Source organism: Gopherus flavomarginatus, chromosome 22 (genome assembly GCF_025201925.1).
Source record: "Gopherus flavomarginatus isolate rGopFla2 chromosome 22, rGopFla2.mat.asm, whole genome shotgun sequence".
Taxonomy (NCBI): domain Eukaryota; kingdom Metazoa; phylum Chordata; order Testudines; family Testudinidae; genus Gopherus; species Gopherus flavomarginatus.
In genome coordinates this window covers 18,615,357-18,642,694 of record NC_066638.1, presented here as the reverse complement: position 1 = coordinate 18,642,694, position 27,338 = coordinate 18,615,357, and the positions used below count along the sequence as shown (strand labels likewise).

The window sequence follows — 27,338 nt, the reverse complement described above, 5'->3', positions numbered from 1 at the left end:
GTACTAACTACTTATGCTAAACAATCTGTTCCACCTTGCATTTATCTATGATGCTTGAGTGCCTCCCCGAGAGCTGAAGAAGAGCTCTGTGGGTATGTCTACACTGCAGCTAGACACCTGCAGCTGACCTGTGCCAGTTGGCTCAGGCTGGGGCTGTGTGGCAGTCTAATTGCAGTGTAGATCTCCAGGCTCAGGCTGCAGCCCAAGCTCTGGGACCTTCCCACCTCTCAGGGTCCTAGAGCCTGTGCTCCAGCCCCAGCCCAAAAGTCGACACTGCAGTAAACAACCCGACAACCCAAACCCTGTGAGCCTGAGTCAGCTGGCATGAGCCAGTTGTGGGTTTCTAACAGCAGCATAGACATGCTGTGTGGAGCTCACAGTTGGTCCACCTCACTCACTTTGTCACTCTAAGTGAGCATCAGAAGTTCAATCGTGGTAAACTCCGACAATTTCAATTATTTGTTCAAATGTTCTGAACCTTTGAGTCACAAACCTGAATTGAAATGTCATGGGAGCAAACTCCGTCCAGACATTTCTGGTGCTAAGTTCCAGTCTTGGCCAGAACCTGCAAGTGCAGAGGTGCTGAGGAATGAAATCTCAAATGTGAGAGGCAAAGTTAAGTGAAGTTCTTTGAACCTCAGAAAGGTTTGTTTTGGGAGACAAGATGGAAGATTTCATCTAAACCAGTTTGCTAATCGTGTTGGGTAATCTAAGATTAGGACATAGAACAGAAATTAGCTGGTTGTATATCAGTGCATTCCTCAGCTACAGCAATCTGTGGGTCTTTTGTCTTCAACAGGAGTGTGACCAGGTGCATGTAGAAGATGTTGCATCAGATGACAATGGACAAGACTTAAGGTGGTATATTTAAGATGTGTGTGGAGTGAGCAACTGATCTAGTGCTTCTCTGTTTGAGAGATTTACTACAAGAAAAGCTGTGGGGGAAGGGGAAGCTACTTAGCCAAACAATCCAGCATCACCACTTTTGTGCTCTGTTGTACTATCTGGTGGTTGAAACTGGATAAACTTGAGCAGGCTCAGAGTCTGAGATCATGCCCTCTGAAAGTCCTGCCACAGTCTTTGACATGACACCGTGCAGCTGTGACCTAGGGTGAATGGTTGACACAAGCTAGAAAGGCCTTCTAGATCATTTTGGCCAGCACAGGCTTACTCCCTTGTTTGTGGTTCTCACATTTTATCATAGAGGGGCCATCTCTGAATCTAAGCTTCCCACTTTCCCTGGACCAACTCTACACCTTGATTGGAAGTAAAGCAATATTAGGACAGTATTGAGACAAGATTGGTTCAACTGTCTGGATGGTATCTGTGCTTCTCCTTGGAGGAGGGAGGGTGGCGGTGGTCCTTGGCATCTTATTTCTTCTCCCTGGCAGGGGTGTCCTTCACACTTGCTAGGCCTGAATCTCCGCCCTCGCCAGGACACTCTGCAGTCAGGTTTTGGGCTGGCTGCTGCCCCTCCATATATGATGGTCTTTGCAAATTGGCTTGATTGAATGTACACCAAAGAAACTGTCCACAAAGAGATGAAGCAGCCATAGAGGGTTCAGAAAGTGTTTTCCCCCTCTCTCCCAGTTTGCCCAGATTAGGACAGTGAGAGCAAGTGCACAGTGTTGAGAGAAACCAAAGACAAATTTCTAAAATTTCAGCTATTCACATGGAAACTGGTCAGCTGGGATAGGGTTTAGCAAAGCAGCCTCTTGACCCCTTACACAAAAGGTGTAGCTAGCTGTAGCGCACACAAGAGGAGAGGCTTTTTGTGATCTGGGCTCACGTAACACACAGGTGTCGGTCTGAGATGTAACTACAGTTGGACCATTAAATAAGTGACACCAATATAATATAGTTAAAATGGTCACAGAAGACTGCAAGGAACTTCAGAGGAACCTAACACAACTAGGTGACAGAGCAACATGCTGACAGATGAACTTCAGTATTGACAAGTGCAGGGAAGAGCACATTGAAAGGAATAATTTGAACTACTTGGCTTCCAAATTAACCCTTCAGAAAAAGAGACCAGGCTATGGTTGTGGTCATGTCTGTGAATGCATCAGCTTGGTGCAAAAAAGCAAACAAGGTGTGAAGTGTCATTAAACGGGCTAGAGAATACCGCTGACAGTATTTATAATGGCATGTCCTTACCTTGGAAGTTGTACCCAATTACCTGACAATTGAAAAGGCAGATTCGGTTCCAGACTATTTAATGGGAGACTTGCAACCCTACCGACACATTAGTCTGAGTGTAATACAGTACCAGACAATCTTGGATTGAATTATGAAAAAATTGTCTAAATACCTAGAGGAAAGAATTATGCATAGTAAGCAGCATGGGCTCAGTAAACCTAAACTGCACTTGACAGATCTGCTGGCCTGAGGTAGACAGGTAACACAGTAAAGGTAACGTAACTAGATTTCAATGGAACCTTTTTGTACAGAAGCCAATGAAAGCAGGAAGTCAGAAAGCAACTGCAAAGAAAACTGGAACACGTTGGCTGAGAGGCAGCAAGATCTTAATGGGTAACCAACAAATGAGGGAGGTAGCTAATGGGCTCTTACAGGCAGTCTCTGGCTTGTGCATCTCAGTACAATATGATCTGAAGTGCAAAGTGAGGTTAGTGAGATGCCGTAAACCAGGAGGGATTCACATACTTAGCTTTTGAGGAGTTTAGGTTCTAGATACATATCTGTGAATTTAAACAAATTTATTAAAACTTCTCACTTAAAAAAAAATCCAGTGTCTCAAAGCCAAGAAATGTGGCAGTTCGAGCTCAGCAGTGAAAAGGGGAAAGTGACTTATTTAGAAAGTCTTAGTGGAGAAACAAGTGCCATTATGTGTGTGTAGAGAGAGGCATTTCCAGTAAAGCAAAGACCTCTTGTCCTGTTAAGACTGTGCTGGGGACGCTGCTTGGAGTGCTTCCTGTCTCCCCAGTTGAGGGTCAAGAAGGATGATGCCAATGAGAGAAGAAGAGACCTATGAAAAGAGAGTGATTACATTTGATTACTATGGCCTGGAGGAGAGGTGATTAAAGGGGAATATAATGCTATATAGCTGGGAGGTGTTAGCTGAGGGAGGAGAAGACAGTTTCTGTCGGTGATGGAGTGAAAGAGGAATAATCTCACACTTTGAATGCAATGGTTCAGGTGCAGTAGTGAGACCAGTTGAGCATTGAAGTAAATTTCCCAGTGAGCGCACAGAGTCCCCATCTTCACTGGTGCTGAGGAACAGGCCTGTTATGTAGAGGGAGGTCCTGCCTGCAATGGAGGGGGCTGGAGGGAAAGGACTGTCGGTTCCAGAGGCTTGATCAGCCATGGGCAGAGAGTGAAACTAGAAAATCACCAGTTAGGAGGGTGTCAGCCAGCCTGCTGCTGTAGCTTGTGTAACAGGTTTGTTTTTCTGCTGTAGTAACTACAGTTTCTCCACGGACGGCTTCACTGGCTCAGGAAGCAACGCAAATCACAGCTCCACCGTGGGGGCGCAGGGAGGAGTGGACTGGATGAGAAAACTGGCTTTCCGCTACCGCAGAGTGCGAGAGATCTATGACAAGCACAAAAGCAACGTTGGAGGTGAGTGCAGGCCACACATGTGTGCACAGGTGCTGGAACCTTGACCACAGGCTGGAGTTTGAGCACCATGCACAAAGCGGAGTTCTTGCTGGAAGCTGTTCCACATACAGTAACTTTTACTTGTCCCGGTACTTGGGCATTAGCAAAGCCGCGGCCCCTAAGACAGCATATGGGATCCACCCTTTGGAAGAGCCCAGATCCTTCATTGTTTCCATTACCTAGCTTCAGGGACATGGCCACTGCCCTGGTGGCATGTTTCATCGTTTTCATGTGTTGAAAATGCATTGACCACAAGAACGGCCATACTAGGTCAGACCAAAGGTCCATCTAGCCAATCTGTCTTCCAATAGTGGCCAATACCAGATGCCCCAGAGGGAGTGAATCTCACAGGTAATGATCAAGTGATCTCTCTCCTGCCATCCATCTCCACCCTCTGACAAACAGAGGCTAGGGACACCATTCCTTAACCCTCCTGGCTAATAGCCACTAATGGACTTAGGCTCCATGAATTTACGTAGTTCTCTTTTAAAACCCTGTTATAGTCCTAGCCTTCACAACCTCCTCAGGCAAGGAGTTCCACAGGTTGACTGTGCACTGTGTGAAGAAGAACTTCCTTTTTTGTTTTTAACCTGCTGCCCATGAATTTCATTTGGTGGACCCTAGTTCTTATATTATGGGAACAAATAAATAACTTTTCCTTATTCACTTTTTCCACACCACTCACGATTTTATACACCTCTATCATATCCCCCCTTAGTCTCCTCTTTTCCAAACTGAAAAGTCCTGGCTTCCTTAATCTCTTCTCATATGGGACCCGTTCCAAACCCCTAATCATTTTAGTTGCCCTTCTCTGAACCTTTTCGAATGCCAGTATATCTTTTTTGAGATGAGCAGACTACATCTGTATGTAGTATTCAAGATGTGGGCGTACCATGGATTTATGTAAGGGCAATAAGATATTCTCTGTTTTATTCTCTATCCCCCTTTTAATGATTCCTAACATCCTGTTTGCTTTTTTGACTGCCGCTGCACACTGCATGGACGTCTTCAGAGAACTATCCATGATGACTTCAAAATCTTTTTCCTGATCAGCTGTAGCTAAATTAGCCCCCATCATATTGCATGAATAGTTAGGGTTATTTTTCTCAATGTGCATTACTTTATATTTATCCACATTAAATTTCATTTGCCGTTTTGTTGCCCAATCACTTAGTTTTGTGAGATCTTTCAAGTTCTTCACAGTCTGCTTTGGTCTTAATTATCTTGAGCAGTTTAGTGTCATCTGCAAACTTTGCCACCTCACTTTTTACCCCGTTCTCCAGATCATTTATGAATAAGTTGAATAGACTTGGTCCTAGCACTGACCCTTGTTACCCTCTCCATTCTGAAAATTTACCATTTATTCCTACTCTTTGTTCCCTGTCATAGAATCATAGCATATCAGGGTTGGAAGGGACCTCAGGAGGTCATCTAGTCCAACCCCTTGCTCAGAGCAGGACCAATTCCCAACTAAATCTCCCCAGCCAGGGCTTTGTCAAGCCTGACCTTAAAAACCTCTAAGGAAGGAGATTCCACCACCTTCCTGGGTAACTCGTTCCAGTGCTTCACCACCCTCCTAGTGAAAAAGTTTTTCCTAATATCCAACCTAAATCTCCCCCACTGCAACTTGAGACCATTACTCCTTGTTCTGTCATCTGCTACCATTGAGAACAATCTAGATCCATCCTCTTTGGAACCCCCTTTCAGGTAGTAGAAAGCAGCTATCAAATCCCCCCTCATTCTTCTCTTCTGCAGACTAAATAATCCTAGTTCCCTCAGCCTCGCCTCATAAATCATGTGCTCTGGCCCCCTAATCATTTTCATTGCGCTCTGCTGGACTCTTTCCAATTTTTCCACATCCTTCTTGTAGTGTGGGGCCCAAAACTGGACACAGTACTCCATAGACTCATAGACTTTAAGGTCAGAAAGGACCATTACGATCGTCTAGTCTGACCTCCTGCACAACGCAGGCCACACAATCTCACCCATCCACTCCTGTAGCAAACCCTTAGCCTATGTCTGAGTTATTGAAGTCCTCAAATTGTAGTTTGAAGACCTCAAGCTGCAGAGAATCCTCCAGCAAGTGACCCGTGCCCCATGCTGCAGAGGAAGGCGAAAAACCTCCAGGGCCTCTGCCAATCTGCCCTGGAGGAAAATTACTTCCCAACCCCAAATATGGCGATCAGTTGAGCATATGGGCAAGACTCACCAGCCAGCACCCAGAAAAGAATTCTCTGTAGTAACTCAGATCCCACCCCATCTAACATCCCATCACAGACCACTGGGCATACTTACCTGCTGATAATCAAATATCAGTTGCCAAATGAATTGCCAAAATTAGGTTATCCCATCAGACCATCCCCTCCATAAACTTATCAAGCTTAGTCTTAAAGCCAGATATGTCTTTTGCCCCCACTACACCCCTTGGAAGGCTGGTCCAGAACTTCACTCCTCTAATGGTTAGAAACCTTCGTCTAATTTCAAGTCTAAACTTCCTAGTGTCCAGTTTAAATCCATTTGTTCTTGTGTCCACATTGGTACTAAGCTTAAATATTTCCTCTCCCTCCCTAATATTTATCCCTCTGATATATTTATAAAGAACAATCATATCCCCCCTCAGCCTTCTTTTGGTTAGGCTAAACAAGCCAAGCTCTTTGAGTCTCCTTTCATAAGATAAATTTTGCATTCCTTGGATCATCCTAATAGCCCTTCTCTGTAACTGTTCCAGTTTGAATTCATCCTTCTTAAACATAGGAAACCAGAACTGCACACAGTACTCCAGATGAGGCCTCATCAGTGCCTTGTATAATGGTACTAACACCTCCTTATCTTTGCTGGAAATACCTCGCCTGATGCATCCTAAAACTGCATTAGCGTCAACCAGTGTTGAATGGAGGGGAATGATCACGTCCCTCGATCTGCTGGCAATGCCCCTACTGTCTTTTAACCAGTTCTCAATCCATGAAAGGAACTTCCCTCTTATCCCATGGCAACTTAATTTACGTAAGAGCCTTTGGTGAGGGACCTTGTCAAAGGCTTTCTGGAAATCTAAGTACACTAAGTCCACTGGATCCCCCTTGTCCACATGTTTGTCTACTCCTTCAAAAAACTCTAATAGATTAGTAAGACATGATTTCCCTTTATAATAACCATGTTGACTTTTGCCCAATAAGTTATGTTCTTCTATGTGTCTGACAATTTTATTCTTCATGATTGTTTCAACTAATTTGCCCGGTATTGACGTTAGACTTACTGGTCTGTAATTGCTGGGATCACCTCTAAAGAGCCCTTTTTAATTTTTGGCTTTACATTAGCTATCTTCCAGTCATTGGGTACAGAAGCTGATTTAAAGGACATGTTACAAACCATAGTTGTTAGTTCTGCAGTTTCACGTTTGAGTTCTTTCAGAACTCTTGGGTGAATGCCATCTGGTACCGGTGACTTGCTACTGTTAAGTTTATCAATTAATTCCAAATCCTCCTCTAGTGACACCTCAATCTGTGACAATTCCTCAGATTTGTCACCTACAAAAGCCGGCTTAGGTTTGAGAATCTCCCTAACATCCTCAGCCGTGAAGACTGAAGCAAAGAATCCATTTAGTTTCTCCACAATGACTTTATCGTCTTTAAGTGCTCCTTTTGTATCTCTATCGTCCAGGGGCCCCATTGGTTGTTTAGGAGGCTTCCTGCTTCTGATGTACTTAGAAAACATTTTGTTATTACCTTCTGAGTTTTTGGCTAGCTTTTCTTCAAACTCCTTTTGGGCTTTTCTTATTACATTTTTACACTTAATTTTACAGTGTTTATGCTCCTATCTATTACCTCACTAGGATTTGACTTCCACTTTTTAAAACATGCCTTTTTATCTCCCACTGCTTCTTCACGGTGGCTCTTTTTTAGTTCTTTTACTGTGTTTTTTAAATTTGAGGTATACATTTAAGTTGGGCCTGTATTATGGTGTCTGTCAACGCTGCCACCAGCCAAAAATATAGTGTTTGGCACACTTCCTGTTCCCCAAAACCTTCCCTGGGAGAACACAAATCCAAACCCCTTGGATCTGAACACAAGGAGAAATTAACCTTGCCCCTCTCCTTTCCCCCCCACCAATCCCTGGTGAGTTCAGACTCAATCCCTTGGATTTTAAAAGAAGGAAAAAATCAGTCAGGCTCTTAAAAAAGAAAGCTTTTAATTAAAGAAATAAAAAGTAAAAATTATCTCTGTAAAATCAGGATGGAAAATGCTTTACAGGGTATTCAGATTCATATAGACTAGAGAGACCTCCCCTGCCCCCCCAGCCTTAGATTCAAAGTTACAGCAAACAGAGGTAAAAATCCTTCCAGCAAAAGGAAAAGCATTCACAAGTTGAAAGAAAACAAACATAAGACTAATCCGCCTTGCCTGGCTATACTTACAATTTTGAAACATGAAAGACTGATTCAGAAAGATTTGGAGAGCCTGGTTGTACGTCTGGTCCCTCTTTGTCCCAAGAGCGAACAACACAAACAGAGACTTCCCTCCATCAAGATTTGAAAGTATCTTGTCCCCCCATTGGTCCTCTGGTGAGGTGTCAGCCAGGTTCACTGAGCTTCTTAACCCTTTACAGGTAAAAGAGACATTAACCCTTAACCATCTGTTTATGACAGTGTCTTTGAAGAGTGTCCATGCAGCTTGCAGGGATTTCACTCTAGTCACTGAACCTTTTAATTTCTGTTTAACTAACCCCCTCATTTTTGCATCGTTCCCCTTTCTGAAGTTAAATGCCACAGTGTTGGGCTGTTGAAGTGTTCTGCCCACCACAGGCATGTTAAAAGTTATTGTATTATGCTACTTCCAAGCATTACCAGGGACAGCTCTAGCTTTTTTGCTGCTCCAAGCACAGCAGATAGGCGGCCTTCGGCAGCACGCCTGTGGGAGGTCCCTGGTCCCACAGATTCAGCGTACCCGCCACCGAATTGCCGCCGAATCTGCGGGACCGGCGGACCTCCTGCAGGCAAGCCGCCAAAGGCTGCCTGACTGCCACCCTCACAGGGACTGGCAGGCTGCCCCCCACGGCTTGCCGCCCCAGGCGAACACTTGGAGCGTTGATGCCTGGAGCTGCTGCTGAGCGTTGCATCTTGGACCAGATCCTGTGCTCCGCTCAGGACTTAATCGAGAATTGCCTCTCCCCTAGTGGGTTCCTGTACTAGCTGCTCCAAGAAGCAGTCATTTAAAGTATCGAGAAATTTTGTCTTTTTGTCCTGAGGTGACATGTTCCCAGTCAATATGGGGATAATTGAAATCCCCCACTATTATCAAGTTCTTTATTTTGACAGCCTCTCTAATCTCCCTTAGCATTTCATCGTCACTATCACTGTCCTGGTCAGGTGGTCGATAATAGATCCCTAATGTTATGTTCTTATTAGAGCATGAAATTACTATCCATCGAGATTCTATGGAACATGTGGATTCACTTAAGATTTTTACTTCAGTTGATTGCACATTTTCTTTCACATATAGTGCCACTTCCCCACCCCACGCGTGACCCGTTCTGTACTTCCAGTATATTTTGTACCATGGAATGATTGTGTCCCATTGACTGTCTTCACTCCACCAGGTTTCTGTGATGCCTATCATATCAATATCCTCCTTTATCACAAGGCACTCTAGTTCACTCATCTTAATATTTAGACTTCTAGCTTCTTCTTCGAGTGCTGTCCCTGTCGGTGCTCCACTCTAGGTGATGGTGTGTCCCGGCGCCGTTGATCGGAGATTTTCGGTAGCAGTGCCTGCTTGGGACGCACGCACTCAGTTGGTATCTCCCGTCTCGTTGGAATCTTCCTGAGTGTGTGTGCCCCACACCCTCCTCAGTTCCTTCTCAACCATCCTCGGCCGAAGACGGAACTCGAGGCAGTGCTGCCTTCTCTTCCCTGGTCTCTATAGGAAACAGTAACAAAGAACATAGAAATAATTATTAATTACATCCCAGTTGTTTCCCTTCCTTGAGTGTAGTTACATAGTTAGTTACTTAGTTTAAAAAAAAAAAAAATCCCTCAGGCTTGTCTCGCATTGAGACACTCTCCTCGGCCATCTCTAATTCATAATGACAGGAGCTTCAGGATTCAAATGGTGTATTTCCTGTCAGGAATCCATGCCGCGGACAGATGGGCACTCATACTGTGTGAAGTGCCTCGAGGACACCCAAATCCCTGTGAAGTGCCTCCCTTGCGCGAGCCTCAAGTCAAGAGCTTGTCGCGACAGGGATCTGCGGCTCAAAATGCTGATGATGGAAAAATCCTTACAGCCGCTTTCAGAGATGGGAAAGGTTAAACCCGCTCCCACACGTTCCCCAGCCAGATCGGAACCGGTGGGCAGCGTTGCTTCACCCTCCCTGGAGCAGAGGCAAGAAGCAGAACAGTCTCATAGGAGAGACTTTAACAAGGGTAGGGGGTCTCCCGGGAGATCCCTACCTTCTGTGCTGACAGCACCAAACGCAGGTGCCTCAGCTTTTTCTAATGCCTCAGCCACAGCTCTGACAGAATGCAGAGGCAGGGACCCGACCTACCATGTCAGGAAGGTCCTTGTGGCTCTGGTCCCCTCGGCACAGCAAACGGCCGTGGTGCCGGCAGCGCGCTGCTCCTTGGCACCGCAAACGGCCATGGTGCCGGCAGCGCGCTGCTCCTTGGCACCGCAAACGGCCGTGGTGCCGGCAGCGCGCTGCTCCTTGGCACCGCAAACGGCCGTGGTGCCGGCAGCGCGCTGCTCCTCGGCACCTCAAACGGCCGTGGCGCCGGCAGCGCGCTGTTCCCCTGCAGGGAGAAAAACGTTGGCACTGAGGCTATCTTCCACCCGGGGACCAGTAGCAGATGCCCTGCAGGGCACCTCCAAGCAGTCTGCAGCACTACTGTCTCTTGCACTTTCTCCTGCTAATGAGCTAGAGCAGAGAGCAGGCTCAGCTCAGCCCAGGGAGCAGGAGCAACAGTTTCTCACTCAATGTGACCTTTCAGTGCCACCTGAGCCTCACTCTCCGCTCCTAGGTACACAGGGCTCATTTTTTGAACCGCCGCTCTCTCCACCTGAACTGGTTTTCACTGACGGTGAACTTGATTTACAGCAGCAAACGGAGTTCTCCCCTCCTGCTTCTCCTCCACAGGCACCTCTGCCACCTCAGGTCATGGCTCAAGACCACCAGCCTCAGTTTCCCTACTTCGTCCCCCCATGGGCAACACCTGGGTTCTCCTACCCTATGCCTTGGCCTCAGCGGTACCCTTGGCGTCATCCTCCTTTTGTGCATCAATCTCCTGCTCCGTCCACTTCTAAGGTGCCTGAGCCCTCTCCTGAGTATGCAAGTTACGCCATATCCTTAACTCTCCATTAACCCTGGAAGGAGCCCTCCTCCCTCCGCCTCCACGGGCCGTGGACGACTGTAAACAATTTCAAGAACTTTTCAGGAGGGTGGCACTCAGTCAAGATATCCCCTTTCAAGAGGTTCAGGAAATGCAACACAGACTCCTCAGAATCCTTCAACCGTCTGCACCCTCAAAAATCGCGCTCCCTATAAACCAAGCACTCCTGGAGCCGGCTGACGCTCTCTGGCAAACCCCAGCGTCTTTAGTACAACTTGCAAAAAGGCCGAACGTAAATACTATATCCCTGCTATGGACGCTGACTTCCTATTTTTTTTCATCCACCACCGAACTCCCTTGTAATGGATGCAGTTGCACAGAGTACGAAACAGTCACAATATCAACCCACCTTGCAAGACAAGGACCTTAGACGCCTTGATGTCTTGGGCCGCAAGGTTTATATGTCCTCCACACTACAATTCAGAATTGCAAACTATTCTATTCCCCTAGCCAGTTACAACTTTGATAATTACACTAAACTTTTGAATTTGCCTCCTACATTCCAGAGGATATGAGAGCAGACTTCAAATCAATCCTGACTGAGGGCCAACTGATTTCCAGAACGGCCCTACGGGCATCTCTAGACACGGCAGACACAGCAGCCTGTACAACTGCAACTGCTGTGGTTATGCGCAGATCCTCATGGCTCTCTGCATCTGGCATCCCCAAAGAACTGCAGACCAAAGTGGAGGATCTCCCTTTTGATAAGGACAAACTTTCTCCTACCCTCCTACCCTTCCCTGTCCCTCTTCAGGGACCGTTCTCACGACCACTTACTTCGCACAGAAGTGGTGCATCTTCTACAACTAGGTGCAGTGGAACCTGTGCCGACGCAAAATCAAGGGTCAGGTTTCTACTCCCATTGCTTTCTAACTCAGAAAAAGACCAGAGGATGGAGGCCTATACTAGATCTACGCCGACTGAACAAATTCGTGAGGATACAAAGATTCAAGATGGTCACACTGGGCACAATAATACCTGCACTGGATCAAGGGGACTGGTTCAAAGCCCTCGACCTACAGCATGCTTACTTTCATATATCAATTCATCCAGCTCACAGACGCTTCCTACAATTCGCAATCGGTCATGACCATTTTCAATACAGAGTTCTTCCTTTCGGACCCGCCACAGCACCGAGAGTTTTTTTTCAAGACTCTAGCCGTGGTCGTGGCTCACCTCCGCAAACACGGGGTCACGCTGTTCCCATATCTGGACGATTGCCTTATCAAGAGCAACTCCTATGGCAAGACACTTCAAGCTACCCGTTTCGCCATCTCCCTCTTTCACAGCCTGGGCCTCCAAATAAACATCCAAAATCCACTCTGACACCTAAACAACAGATCGAGTTCATTGGAGCTCATCTCGACTCAATCCAGAGCAGGGCCTCACTCCCATATCACAGATTTCTCGCTATCACGCAGCTCAAACGCACGCTCTCTATTCATCCCAGGACACAGGCAAGACTTTGCCTACAGCTCCTTGGTCACATGGCAGCCACCACTTTCGTGGTTCACCGCGCCAGGCTACACATGAGATGTCTCCAGGGCTGGCTCATTTCCAATTTCAAACCCAACAGACACATCTTAGGGATGCTGCTAACTCCTCCTCCCAATGTTATAGCTTCCCAGCATTGGTAAACAAGTCCAGAAAACCTCTGCACAGGGGTTTCCTTCCAGCAATGTTCCCCAATGCTCATGCTCACCACAGACGCTTCCCTAATCAGTTGGGGAGCGCACCTAGGGCGGCACAAGGCCGGTGGTCCGCATCAGAGACGCACCTACACATAAATCTCTTAGAGCTCAGAGCTGTGAGGTGAGCATGCCTTCACTTTCTTCCCCTCAGAAAGAACAAATCTCTTTGAGCCTTAAAAGATAACATAGCATGCATGTACTACATAAACCGACAAGGGGGAGCCTGATCACATTCCTTTTGCATGGAAGCCATTCAAGTATGGAATTGGTGCATACGACGTCGAATACAAATCATCACTTCCTGCCTACCAGGCTGCCGCAACACGACTGCCGATGCACTCAGCAGGCACTTCCTGACACAACGTGAATGGGAACTGCACCCCGCAGTACTCCAACAGCTCTTCTCCCTCTGGGGCACCTCGTCAATAGATCTCTTTGCCACGACCCAGAATTGAAAATGTTCTGTTTTGCTCCAGAGCGGGACTCGGGACTGCATCCCTTGGAGATGCATTCCTCATCCCATGGAACAACTCCCTCCTGTACGCCTTCCACCAATCCCTCTGTTACACAGGGTTCTTCGGAAGATTGCGGAAGGCAAGCCCTGGGTCATCCTTATTGCCCCGGCTTGGCCACGACAGATGTGGTATCCCTACCTACTCTGCATATCCTCCCGTCACCCATGGGTTCTCCCCAACAGGCCAGACCACATTTCCCAGGACAACAGACGGGTTCTTCACCCCAACTCCAAAAGCTCCACCTCACAGCCTGGTTCCTTCATGGTTCGAAACCCATGAACTAGCCTGTTCCGAGCAAGTCCAATATGTCCTCCTGCACAGTAGGGAAGACTCCACTCGTAAAACCTACCTGCAGAAGTGGAAGCGTTTCGCCCCGATGCTCACGTAATCACTTAGCACTCAATAACGTGACCCTCCCTAACATTCTAGACTACCTCCTGAAACTAAAACAGGAAGGATTTTCGCTCAGCTCCATCAAAGTGCACCTGGCGGCGCTTACCATCTTCCATGACCTATTAGACAGTTATTCATTCTTTACGCACTCCACCATAAAACGCTTTCTCACGGGCCTGCAAAATCTCTACCCTGAAATTTACCCAACAGTGGCTGCATGGAATCTTAACCTTGTTCTTCATGCTCTCATGAAACCTCCATTTGAGGCCTTGGCTACCTCCTCTCATCTTCATATGTCCATGAAAGTGGCTTTCTTAGTTGCCATAACATCAGCAGGGAGAGTTGGTGAAATGAGCGCCCTGATGGCCCACCCTCCCTACACAATCTTCTCCAAAGACAAAGTCACTTTGAGACCACATCCTAAATTTCTTCCTAAGGTGGTATCAACCTTCCACCTCAACCAACCTATATACTTAACTACTTTCTATCCCAAACCTCACAAGACTCCGTAAGAGGCAACCCTGCATACTCTTGTCGTCAGGCGAGCAATCGCCTGTTATTTAGACAGGACCAAACCATTTCGGAAGTCCCCACGACTCATTGTTTCCATTACCGAAAGATCGAAAGGTACGGCTATCTCTAAACAACGTCTATCCAAGTGGATCTCTGACTGCATCAGATCCTGTTACCATGCGCAAAATCTTCAACCGCCCGAAAGCATTAGAACTCATTCCACTCCAGCCATGTCGACATCCGTTGCCTTCCTACACAATGTTCCCATTCCTGACATCTGCAAAGTGGCTATGGGGTCATCTGAACACACGTTTGCAAAACACTATGCTCTCACGCAAGACACCACGGCAGACACCATAGTAGACCATACAGTACTATTTACAATACTCACTGCTGCATCTCCAAAGTCCCACCAACCATAGTGGGTACTGCTACACATTCACCTAGAGTGGAGCACCCACAGGGACAGCACTCGAAGAAGAAGAGAAAGTTACTCGCCTTGCAGTAACTGAGGTTCTTCAAGATGTGTGTCGCTGTGGGTGCTCCACTCCCCGCCCTCCTCCCCTCTACTTTGGAGTACTAGTATGATTCTCCACAGTAGGGAAGGAACTGAGGAGGGTGTAGGGCGCACGCACTCAGGAAGCTTCCAACGAGACGGGAGATACCAACTGAGTGCGTGCGTCCCAACCAGGCACTGCTACCGAAAATCTCTGATCAATGGCGCCGGGATGCACCGTCACCTAGAGTGGAGCACCCACAGGGACACACATCTCGAAGAACCTCAGTTACTGCAAGGTGAGTAACTTTCTCATTTGTGTACAAGCATTTTAAAAACTTGTCACTGTTTATTTATCTGCCCTTTTCTGATGTGTCGGATTCTTTATGTGAATGTTTCTCGTCTGATCTGGCCCATACTTTATCCTCTTCCATCCTCTCCTCTTGACTAGAACCTAGAGAATCTCTATCAATAGACTGTCCCCTAAGAGAAGTCTGTGTCCGATCCACATGCTCCTCTGCAGCAGTCAGCTTTTCCCCATCTCCTAGTTTAAAAACTGCTCTACAACCTTTTTAATGTTAAGTGCCAGCAATCTGGTTCCACTTTGGTTTAGGTGAAGCCCATCCTTCCTGTATAGGCTCCCCCATCCCAAAAGTTTCCCCAGTTCCTAATAAATCTAAACCCCTCTTCTCTACACCATTGTTTCATCCACGCATTGAGACTCTGAACTGAACTGAAAGGCCAGAACTGAAAGGCAATCTGATGCCATTTGCTAGTTATGCAGATCGCCTTGATCAGTCTCCAGTGCCTTTAGCAGGTTATAATCTTTGCATTAAATGTAAAATTTCCCATTGGAGCTCCATATTGCTCGCCTTAAATAGCTCGAAATAAACCATTCTACACTTAACAACATTTATTTTCACAAATCTTAATTTGTTTCCCATGTGAAAAAAGGAGATATTCAAAAGGTTGTTCAGCAGTACAGAGTGCAGAATGACACTGGTTTGTGATGTGAGATGGAGAATCCCTCAACTGGAATTGCAGCATGTTAGGCCTTGTTTGCATTACCCAGGCTTAGCTCGTGTTGGTGTGGTGCTGGACTATCGTTGCTAGAGGTCAGGACTGAGGTGAATTGGCACAATGTTAGCTGGTGAGGAGTATGAAGTGTTGCACATTATCACACTGCCTACGTCTCCTTAGGTTCACTGGATTCATCCTTAACTGCAGCGAGTTTTCCTGAAATGTGTGCTGTGTGCTCTGTTCAGAATGCTGGGCCCACAGTTTGGTGCGTCTTTTTATTAAAATTTGTTGGCAGAATTCTTTGAATTCCTTATCCAGTTTCTTCTCTTCCCTTCCTCCCACAAAGTGTTCTCTTAATGATCCCAAAACTCTGTATTGCCCACACTAACCCTAGAGCGGTAGTGGGATGTGCAAATGTACTAGTGACAGCACTACTAACCCTTGTATTTAAGTCTTCTCACTAAAGTTGGAAGTCTCTTTCTAAAAGATCTGTACTCTAGCTCTCAAACATACATTCTAGACTTGGTACAGGATTTACTGGATGGAATTCTCTGGCCTGTGCTATGCAGGAAGTCAGATGGGATGATCAGAATTGTCTCTTCAGGCCCTATGAATCTATAAATATAGTGCTTTACTGCTTCATTGTGCTGCACAGATATCTTTGCCCCAATGTTGAGGTAGTTAGGTCAGCATTTTTCCTTTCTTACAGATGGGGAAGTTCAGATACATAGAGGTTATAGACTTGCCCAAGGCTACACAGTAAGTCAGTGTCAGGACTGTGAATAGAACCCAGGAGTTCCTACCTAGCTCCTTGTCCTTCACTCAGTGCACTTTGGAATGGAACAAAATGGAACAGATTGTACTGTCAGTCCTCTAAGAGTTAGTTTTACGCAATCCTGTCAAAGTATCACGAAATGCCTGCCCTGTTTCCTCTTCCCCACACTCCGTAGAATTCAAACACCAGTTACAATCCTGACTTCCCAGCCGTGTCACCTATGTGCATGGAAACTGACTTACCAGCTTCTGTTTTCTTAATCTCACAGCCAGGTTTGAAAACAACCCTTCTAACATGCCTTTTCCAGCCCATCAGACCAGAAAGCACTGCAGTTACCTTGAGGTCCAAATGGGGCAGTTCTCTGCATTGGACAATACTTCTACTTGGGGAAATATGGTTTTCTAAGGAGCTTTTTGTTTGTCTGCACCTCCTATAGGCCTCCTCAGCCCACAGAAGAGGGAAGCTTTGCAGAGACTACGGGCTGATATAGAAGTGTTAACGGATTCCTGGCTGGGAACTGCATTAAAATCCCTACTTCTCATACAGTCCAGGTACGGAAATGGGGCCAAGTATGTGTCACTCCAACAGTAACTGTCAATGACTAGCTGCCCAGGCCCCGCTGCAGTGCCCATGCCTCTATCAGAACAGAGGGTAACTCAGCAGAACTTGTGGAGGGGCAGGGTGCTCAGGCATAGTGATCTTCTTACCCTGCTGCTTGTCCAGCATTACGGCAACACACCAGTGCCAAAAAGCAGAGCAAAAGGTTGCAGCTAATGGTTGCAGTATCCATGCACAGCTTCCTCTAGCTACCTATTCCTTAGCAGCATTTGATATAATTTTTGGAAGGGATCCCCTGGGCTCACTCTGTTCCCTCCCACTTTGTGTTTCCTGCCCCCTTAGAGACCTGGGATACAGCAGCCCTCTGTTTGGCGAAAGTAGGCTGGGCGTGGCTTTGGCAGGTGTTTGTTAATGTCCATGTAAGCATCAGTCAAAGGAACTGAAACTGAGTGCTCCTTTTCCAGTGGCCAAAGATGCTGCTTCCCCCACCCCAGGGGAGTGAGGGACGGACTTCTGCATAACAGCATATTGCCTTGCTGCTGTGTTCTTAGCTCAGACTCAAACTGACTTGCGTGCTCATGTCAGTGACTTGGAACAGAAAGCAATACTGACAGACAGAGCCCAGCTACTGTTAAAGGCACTGAATGCAGTTTAAAGAAGAGGAGGGATGTACAAAAAGCGCTAAATGTAAGAGAGGGATGAGGGGGAGAGCAAGGAGGAGACTTTTTCAGCAGGCAGAAAGAGAGAGGCTAAATCGTGATCTGCTTTGAAAGGTACAGCAGTGTCCAGCAAAGCACGTGGCCCCTGCTGTGGTTGCCTAAGCCAGCTCTCCAGAGCCAGCCCCTGCATCCTCTGCCATGGCTGTTTTTCATTGTTTCTTCTTTTACCCTTTAGAAAAAATTGTGTGAATGTCCTGATCACGACAACACAGCTGGTGCCAGCTCTCGCCAAAGTTCTCTTGTACGGCTTGGGAGAAGTGTTCCCCATTGAAAATATTTATAGTGCTACAAAAATAGGTATGGTTATTGCTCCAAATAGCTCTTTGCTGTTGCCAAGGGGTGCCTGTTTGGGAGTGCTGGCTGGGACCTCTAGAGGGAGAGCCAGGGCTCAACTATGTCAGGGATTTTAGCACTGTTGCTACAGCGCCAATGTGGATGGACTGCACAGGGCTTGTACCTTCACAGCTTATCCTGGGATAAACCCCACTTTACACTGGTGCAGAATATCCATGCCAGTTTGACACTCGGGTAGCTGCCCTGATGCAAAAACCCTAATGTAGACAAGTCCCCAGTAACACAGCTAAGTTTTTGAACAGCACTGCCCAAGACTGCCAGTTGAGGACTTCTGCCCTCATCCTTATCGTTGGGCACTCCACAGACAGCACAGAATATGGCTTCAGTACTGCTCCTGAAGTATTCAGATTGTTTTAACACATTCTTATCAGTAGATATTTGAGATTTAAGACTCTTCAGTAAAATCTCTTTAGGAAATAAAGAGAGTCTGCAGCCACTTGGCATATAGTGCTGCAGCAGGCAGCCATTGCTAAAGGGACTGGAAAGAAGCTTTGCTCAATTGGCAGAGTCCCACTGTCCCTCTCAAGCTCCAGTTTTGGTCAAGCCCTGTGTTGGGATGTGCAGGAGAAGGGAGGGCCCTGGTTCTGGCCAGAATCCCATGGAGAGCACAGGCCCTGCTGGCATGCCTCTGGGAGCTAGATACCTGACAGAGTATGAGGGCAAGGCCATGACTTTACCCTCCTCAGCACTGGACAGTAGAGCCAGCTGGGTGGGGGAGTGTACTGCACCCTCTCGGGAATGGCGTAGTGCTTTGTGATGTCTGAATTGGCTAGCAGTCCTGTTGGGGAACCCCTTGGCATGCACCCCTCAAATGGCCTGGATATGGCAGACGGGCCCATCTAGTCACTGGAGCTAGATCTATAGTTGCTCAGTGTTTCCAGCCAGTCCTTGTGGAAGGAGTGGCAGACACAGACAAATCTCTCCTTAGTGCCCAACTCTCCTAGTCTGCAGTGGCTGTGAACTCTTCCTTCTAGACAGCCCAGTACTGGATTTGAAAAAGACATGGACTGGGGCTCCCCCATCAGAGACGGAGCCAGTATTTGTATTGTGTGCTTTGAAAATGACCATCTCTCTATCCTGGGATAGGAAATCAGGGCACTGTGCAAATGAGAAATCCTGATTCCTGGCTCTCCCCAACTGCTCATGTGAATAGGAACAGCTTGTACCAGTAGAGTCCAAAGCAGGTGTTCTGTCCTTGCCAAGGAGATGGTAGCCTTGTGAAAGGAACCAAACGACAGTTTTCCTTTGGCCAGGAAGGTTGGCCCGTGCTGGGGTGGATAGTGCTGCTCCTATGAGCATTCACCATTAAGGTGTGTTTTGGCAGGTAAAGAGAGCTGTTTTGAGAGGATTGTGTCACGATTTGGAAAGAAAGTAACATATGTGGTGATCGGAGATGGGCGCGATGAAGAGATAGCAGCTAAACAGGTGAGTGTCTGAGACTGCAGCCCAGGTGTGGGGCTGATGCGAACTGGGACCTGGACTGCTCTTCTTTTCCACAGACTTTGCTTCTGGGGCTTGGCTCTTCTTCCCTGGCTGCTCCCCAGTGGTGTGGAGTTCCTCCCCGATCCTCCTGTGATGTGCACTCCATCCTGCTCTTCCTCTCTTGTCTCTGTGTAGCTGTGATCCCTTGGTCTCTTTACCTTCTGGTGCCGTTGCCAGCATTAACTCTGTCACATTGCACTCCTGTAGTGTTCTCCATTGTGTGCGTCGATGAGGATCCACTGTAGGGTGTGCATGCATCTCACATGCATGAGATTGGATTCTTTTGGATTGCAGTACCTGGCAGGGACAAACATGTGCCCTGTGTCTCCTCGTACTCCCCTACCAGGTCAGAAAGGACAGGCAACCGCAACTCTCCCTCAATTCCTTCTTACCACCCATGGCTGCGAGACTGAGCCTAGATGGTGTCCAACCCACTAGTCTTTCACTTCAGCTAAACTTATCAAAAAACTCCTTCAGATCTTCTGAGATTCTTCAGAACCACCTTTATTCTTTATTTTTATTGGCCTACTCTGTTCTTAGCGCTTGTCAAACTAACAGTTGCTTGCAGATCCCCTGTACAACCTGCCCATAGAGACAGCCCCCCTGTACAGACTCAAATGGCAGACTCAAAACATGCTGCCTTCTAGCCCCAACCCTCCTGCAATGGTGTGATTCTTCAGAATGACAGGCACGGCAGGTACTTGTTCTGCTGGGGAGAGCCTCGCATCCCAAGCAAGGACTTGGTCTGCCTATCCTCCCTGCAGGAACCCACAAGTCAAGGGATATGAAGCTGAATCTTTGTCTTCTGGAGCAAGCTACGAGAGTGACATTGGATGCAGAAGAGCCAAGCTCAGACCCCTTTAGTGATCAAGCCTGCATCTTCCAGCACAGCAGGCAGGCCATGCCAAAGACCTATGCAAACAAAACAGCACTGAAGCCAGAGCCAACACTGTCAGCAGTGTGGACATTAGTGCCAAGCCATCAGTAGCCCAGACATGGAAATAGGGTTTAAAGAGGGGTCTCCCTAGCCATCAGAGCAGGAGCTCAGTGTCCTCCCATAATAAGGATCACAGGAAAACATTGGGAGACAAGCTGACCAAGTCATATGTGGCAACAAAGATGAGTGGAGAGAAGCACACTGTGCTGTAGCAGACTTCACTGGTACAGGTACCAGAAGTACCTCCATTGATGATGATTCTGGTACTGGCAGTACAGACTGGGAGTGAACCAGGGCAGCACTCGACACAGACATATACACTAGCACCCACACACTCCTTGGCACCAGTGCCACCTTTTCTATCAGTGCTGCCTATGGAAGAGAAGTTGTCCTCCTCACCATCCCCAGGACATGCCTCTCTATTGGAGTTTAGCAGAGACCCTTCACCACTGACTTCTGTGAGCAATGTCACCAATAAACCAGAGGGTCTCTACAGACTTAACCTCCAGCACACTTGCATTGGCACTGGTCTGGCCAGCAACCCACCAGAACTTGCCCTTCGAGGCTTCAAAGCAGTTCAGTGAATGGACTGAGGGCACCCTACATTCCCTGATTCCAATGTGATCTGTGCTTTCTGGGAAACTGCACTCCCCACCCTCTAGAAATGCATACTGCTTTCAATCATTGCACCAACAGAGACCGCATATCCCGTTTTATCACAGACATTCAGAGTACCAGGCCAGCAAAGGTACAACAAGGCATGTCACCAACCCTCCTGCTCCTCAGCCCCATGACCACCCATCAGCACATTTGATTGGACAGTCAAGAACTGCATAACCAGTCCACTGAGCATGACCTTTGGATGCCACCTCACCCCATTCCACTGGGCATGGTCTGTGCTAACAGACAGATGGGGCTGGAGATCATCACCCAGAGCTACTCTGTCCAGTTCCATTCCCTACCTTATAACCACCCAACCCTGCCCCATCCCTCTTCAGGGACGCTTTTAACAAGAGCCTATAACGAACAGAAGTGGCCCCTGTTGCTTTGCCTACGAGCCATAGAAGAGGTACCTCAGGAGTGCAGGGGAAGAGACTTCTAAACCTGATGGGTCCCTGTCCCAAAGAAGAAAGGAGGGTCTTCACCTATCCTAAACCTGAAGAGACTCAGCAAATACATATGCCATCTCAGGTTCAGGATGATAATGTTTGCCTCCATTGGCTCCAGGCTCCACTGGTTTATGGCTCTTGATTTTCAGGATACATACATACTTCCACATGACCATCCACTCGGCCCACAGGAAGTATCGAGCATCACAGTGGGGCCCAACCATCATCAGTACATGGTTCTGCTCTCTTGACACTCTATGGAGCAAAGAATGTTCACCAAGTGTCTGTCTGTGGTGGCCGAGAATCTAAGGAAATAAGTAATCTGTCTCCCTGTATCTAGATAACTGGCTGACCAGAGGCAGATCCCGAGGGGAGACCAAAGCAGCTCATATCCTCGCTCCATTCTCCCACTTGGGACTCCTGGTGAACCACAAGATGTTGTCTCTTGTACCGGCACAGATGTTAGTTCAAAGGAACTCTGCTCAACTCCTTTGAGGAAAGCTTTTGCCAAACTGTAGACAAGTTCCAGTCTCTGCAGTTGTAGTGTGTGACCTGCAGACAAGGCCAACAACCATAGTGTGTACATGTCTGAGACCCTTGGCCTTATGTCCGTGTGCACATATGTGACACCACTTGCCAGACTTCACCTCAGCCTCCTGCAACACTGGCTGAGGACAGTCTGTTCCCCATCTAGGCACCTTATGACCAAACAAGTCTTGGACCTACCCCATGTCCCTGCAGTACCTCAAATGGTGGCTAGACCCACTGTACATAAGAAAAGAGGTACCTTTCTTAGTCCCCTCACTGACGATGGTGCTGGTCCCAGGCTGGAGTGTCCACCTGAACCACCTGCAGATACAAGCTTTCTGGCTTCAGGATGATTTAAAACTCCATGTGCATGTCTTGGAACTAAGAGCCATCAGGCTGGCTTGCATAGCATTCTTATCTGCCCTCTGGAGCGCCACGGTGCAGATCCTTATGGACAACACTGGTGATGCTCTACATAAACAAGCAAGGAGGTACTCAATCATCTCCTTCCTACCTGGAGGTGATCATGTTCTGGAAATGGTGCCACTGACACACACTGACTCCAGTAGCTCTGCACTGAACAGGGGTCAGCAACAACCTGGCACCTTCCTGAGCAGGAACGTGGTAACCAGCCACAAGTGGTCACTGCAGAAATCCATCCCTAGACCCAGTGTTTTGCTGGTGGGCTATTCCCACCATAGGCCTGTTTGCATGGTGAACAATGCCATGTGCAAGGACTTCTGCTCCATAGGAGGTTTTAGTCCTACTCCCTTACAGACACCTTTCTACTTCAGTGGTCTAAAGGACTACTTGCCTTCCTACCGATCCCCAGGACCATATCCAAGCTCAGATGGGACCAAGCTATGGTCATAATGATAACCTCTTACTGGATGAGGCAAGTTTGGCTGTCAGGTCTCCTGTAGACATCCCCACTAATACACCTTTCCACCTACCTTGACGTGCAATTACAGAACCAGGGGCTGGTATTGCACCTGGACCTGTGGTTTCTGCCTCTGATGGCCTGGATGTTGGAAGGTTCAAGAGGACTGATGGAGACTGCTCCCTGCAGGTCCAAGAGATCCTTCTACAGTGTCAGAAACCCTCCTGTGGGAAGACTTGCTCCTCAAAGTGGAAAAGATTTTCTATGTAGACAACTCAAAATGATGTAAACCTAGCTAAGGCCCTGATACCAAAGATTCTGGACTACATACTGGTCCTTGAAGCAGGCAGGACTAGGCCTTAGCTCCCTTAAAGACCATCTGGCACTCGTATCAGTGTGCCACATTCCAGTGCAGTCACACTCAGTTTTTTCACACCATACAATGTCAAGATTTCTCAAGGGACTTCTCCAGACCTTTCTCCAGTAAGAGACCCTACTCCCACATGGTAGATTCATGTGGTTCTCCTATAGTTTATGGAGTCCCCCTGTGAATAATTAGCGGAATGCTCATTATGCCATCTCACCATCAAGACTGCCTTTCTCATAGCCATCACATCAGCACAGAGTCAGTGAAGCACAGGCTCTCATGGCTGGACTGCCACGTACTCCCTTCCACAGGGACACAGTGGTGATGAAACCACCCTAAGTTCAGAATTCCACCTGAACCAGTCTCTATCATTACCAGTTCTCTTCCCAAAGCTGTACTCATTGCTAGGAGAAAAGAATCTTCATACTGTGAATGTTCCAAGAGCCCTGCTTTGTTACATCAACAAGGCCAAGCCTTTCAGACCTACTCTCTGCCTCTTCGTGGCCATATGTGATGTGTTGAAAGGCCAAGCCATCTCATCCCAGCAAATCTTGAAGGAGATCACACAATGCATTTCCACTTCCTATCAGATGGCTGCTGAGCCTGCCCCTCCAAACATCAAGGCACACTCCAGCAGGAACAGGCAACATCTCTGGCCTGCTGCAGAACTGTAATGATCTCTGTAGGGCAGCCACGTGGAGCAACCCACTGACCTTTGTGAAACATTCCACAGGTTCGGGACAGCAGTGCTTTATTTCAGTCCCTGTGTAACTGATACAGCCAAGACTCCTCATCCCGCTATCCAGGGAGAATTACGAGGGAACTGAAGGAGGGTCATGGCTGTCCTTCCCTTTATGCCCTCGTATGGGGGCATGGGACACATGCACAGCCTCGATGGATGCTGCTCAGAAGACCCCAATCTCACACCAGAGGTGCATGCGAACCTACAGTGGGATCCACACTGACCGCATCATCTCAAAGAATCACAGTTGCTGCGGGGACAGTAACCCTACTTTCCCCTCCCCCAAGCTATACTGTTTAACAGTGGGTATATGTATAGTATGATATGCAGCCTGGCAGAGTTAACATGGTGGGAGATCCTTTAATCTGGAGAATTACCTGACTCTTGAGGGCTTGATTTCTCAGCCTTAATGTCTCCTTTGGGTGCTTCCTTTTTTGGTTGCATTTAACTTGCATTCATAAACTGTTAGTACAATACCATCCTCATAAGATAAACTCAGAGAATGTTGCTGTATTACATTGATCGGTGAGGTGCAAGGTCTCTGAAATCAATGAGGACCCCGTTCCTAACAGTCATTAGATCACTAGATTGCACAAATACAGACAGATATCAGCTTCCTTTCCAAATGCAAACGGATGGACATCATACCAAATGGACTAAAGGTAAAAAATCCACTGCTGTGTACATACTACACAGACCACAGTGAGAGACTATGCCATACTCTGTCAAAGAAACTGAGGAACCACCTGATCAGCATCCTATACAGCAAACAGGAAAACATCAAAACCAACCTGGAGACTCTTAATAATAACCAAACTTCCATACAAACGGACTTCACTAAAATAAGACAGGAGATCTACATTACTCACTTCACCTCTCTACAAAGGAAAAAGGACTGTAAGCTGTCTCAACTCCTACCTGCCACATGGGGCCACAACCGTGGTACCCCCAACCCACCCAGCAATATCGTCAATCTATCCAACTACACACTCAGCCCAGAAGAAAAGTCTGTCCTATCTCGGGGACTCTCTTTCTGCCCTGCCACCCCCACCAACATGATACAGTTCTGTGGCGATCTGGAAACCTACTTTCGCCGTCTCCGACTCTAAGAATACTTTCAGGACAACACTGAACAGCGCACTGATACACAGGTACCCTCCCACCAACAGCACAAGAAGAACTCCACATGGACTCCTCCTGAGGGTTGAAATGACAGTCTGGACCTATACATTGAATGCTTCCGCCAACGTGCACAGGCAGAAATCATGGAACAACAACATCGCTTGCCTCATAACCTAAGTCGTGCAGAACGCAATGCCATCCACAGCCTCAGAAACCACCCTGACATTATCATCAAAGGGGCTGATAAAGGAGGTGCTGTTGTCATCATGAACAGGTCTGAAAGGAGGCCGCCAGACAACTCTCCAATACCAAATTCTACAGGCCACTTCCCTCAGATCCCACTGAGGAATACACTAAGAAACTGCAACATCTACTCAGGACACTTCCTACACTAACACCGGAACAAATCAACATACCCTTAGAGCCCCGACCTGGGTTATTCTGTCTACTACACAAGATCCACAAACCCGGAAATCCTGGACGCTCCATCATCTCGGGCATTGGCACTCTCACTGAAGGACTGTCTGGATATGTGGACTCTCTACTCCGACCCTATGCCATCAGCACTCCCAGCTATCTCCGTGACACCACTGATTTCCTGAGGAAACTACAATGCATTGGTGACCTTCCAGAAAACACCATCCTAGCCACCATGGACATAGAGGCTCTCTACACGAACATCCCACACAGATGGAATACAAGCTGTCAGAAATAGTATCCCTGATGATGCCACAGCACAACTGGCTGCTGAGCTCTGTGCCTTTATCCTCACACACAACTATTTCAAATTTGATGACAATATATATCTCCAGATCAGTGGCACCGCTATGGGCACCCGCGTGGCCCCACAATATGCCAATATTTTTATGGCCGACCTGGAACAACGCTTCCTTGGCTCTCGTCCACTCATGCCCCTTCTCTACCTACGCTACATTGATGACATCTTCATCATCTGGACCCTGAAACTGGAAAAATTCCACCACGATTTCAACAGCTTCCACCCCACCATCAACCTCAGCCTGGACCAATCTACACGGGAGGTCCACTTCCTAGACACCACGGTGCAAATAATTGATGGTCACATTAACACCACCCTATACTGAAAACCTACTGACCGCTATGCCCACCTTCATGCCTCCAGCTTCCATCCCGGGCACATCACACGATCCATTGTCTACAGCCAAGCACTGAGGTACCATCGCATCTGCTCTAACCCCTCAGACAGAGACCAACACCTACAAAATCTCCACCAAGCATTCTCAAAACTACAATACACACACGAGGAAATAAGGAAACAGATCAACAGAGCCAGACATGTACCAAGAAACCACCTACTGCAAGACAAACCCAAGAAAGAAACCAACAGGACTCCACTGGCCATCACATACAGTCCCCAGGTAAAACCCCTCCAACACATCATCAGGGATCTACAAACCATCCTGGACAACGATCCCACACTTTCACAGGCCTTGGGTGGCAGGCCAGTCCTCGCCGACAGGCAGCCTGCCAACCTGAAACATATTCTCACCAGTAACTGCACACTGCACCATAGTAACTCTAGCTCAGGAACCAATCCATGCAACAAACCTCGATGCCAACTCTGCCCACATATCGACACCAGCGACACCATCACAGGACCTAACCAGATCAGCCATACCATCACCGGTTCATTCACCTGCAGGTCCACCAATGTAATATACGCCATCATATGCCAGCAATGCCCCTCTGCTATGTACATCGGCCAAACTGGACAGTCACTACAGAAAAGGATAAACGGACACAAATCAGACATTAGGAATGGCAATATACAAAAACCTGTAGGAGAGCACTTCAACCTCCCTGGCCACACTATAGCAGACCTTAAGGTGGCCATCCTGCAGCAAAAAAACTTCAGGACCAGACTTCAAAGAGAAACTGCTGAGCTTCAGTTCATCTGCAAATTTGACACCATCAGCCTAGGATTAAACAAAGATTGTGAACGGCTTGCCAACTACAAAACCAGTTTCTCCTCCCTTGGTTTTCACACCTCAACTGCTAGAACAGGGCCTCGTCCTCCCTGATTGAACTACCTCATTATCTCTAGCCTGCCTGCATATGTATACCTGCCCCTGGAAATTTCCACTACATGCATCCGACGA

At 47.5% G+C, this 27,338-nt stretch overlaps 2 protein-coding genes and 1 long non-coding RNA gene across 8 annotated transcripts in view; 2 read left to right on the top strand and 1 right to left on the bottom strand.

The window, feature by feature from the left end:
• The window catches only part of SMPDL3B (sphingomyelin phosphodiesterase acid like 3B), a 241,181-nt gene that overhangs the window by 134,423 nt on the left and 79,420 nt on the right, over window positions 1–27,338 (top strand). The window lies entirely within an intron of this gene.
• EYA3 (EYA transcriptional coactivator and phosphatase 3) overlaps window positions 1–27,338 on the top strand; it is a 144,383-nt gene that overhangs the window by 111,957 nt on the left and 5,088 nt on the right. For all 4 annotated transcript variants that reach the window (XM_050932327.1, XM_050932326.1, XM_050932325.1 and 1 more), the window contains 5 exons: window positions 800–858; window positions 3,419–3,579; window positions 16,839–16,953; window positions 17,855–17,976; window positions 19,358–19,458. In XM_050932327.1, the coding sequence (XP_050788284.1) occupies window positions 800–858; window positions 3,419–3,579; window positions 16,839–16,953; window positions 17,855–17,976; window positions 19,358–19,458 (558 nt within the window). The remainder of the gene's footprint in view (window positions 1–799; window positions 859–3,418; window positions 3,580–16,838; window positions 16,954–17,854; window positions 17,977–19,357; window positions 19,459–27,338) is intronic.
• On the bottom strand, window positions 7,787–10,269 carry LOC127039156 (uncharacterized). The gene is made up of 2 exons (XR_007770902.1): window positions 10,159–10,269; window positions 7,787–9,530 (listed from the first exon to the last, which is right to left on the bottom strand). It is a non-coding gene; the product is annotated as an uncharacterized LOC127039156 (long non-coding RNA).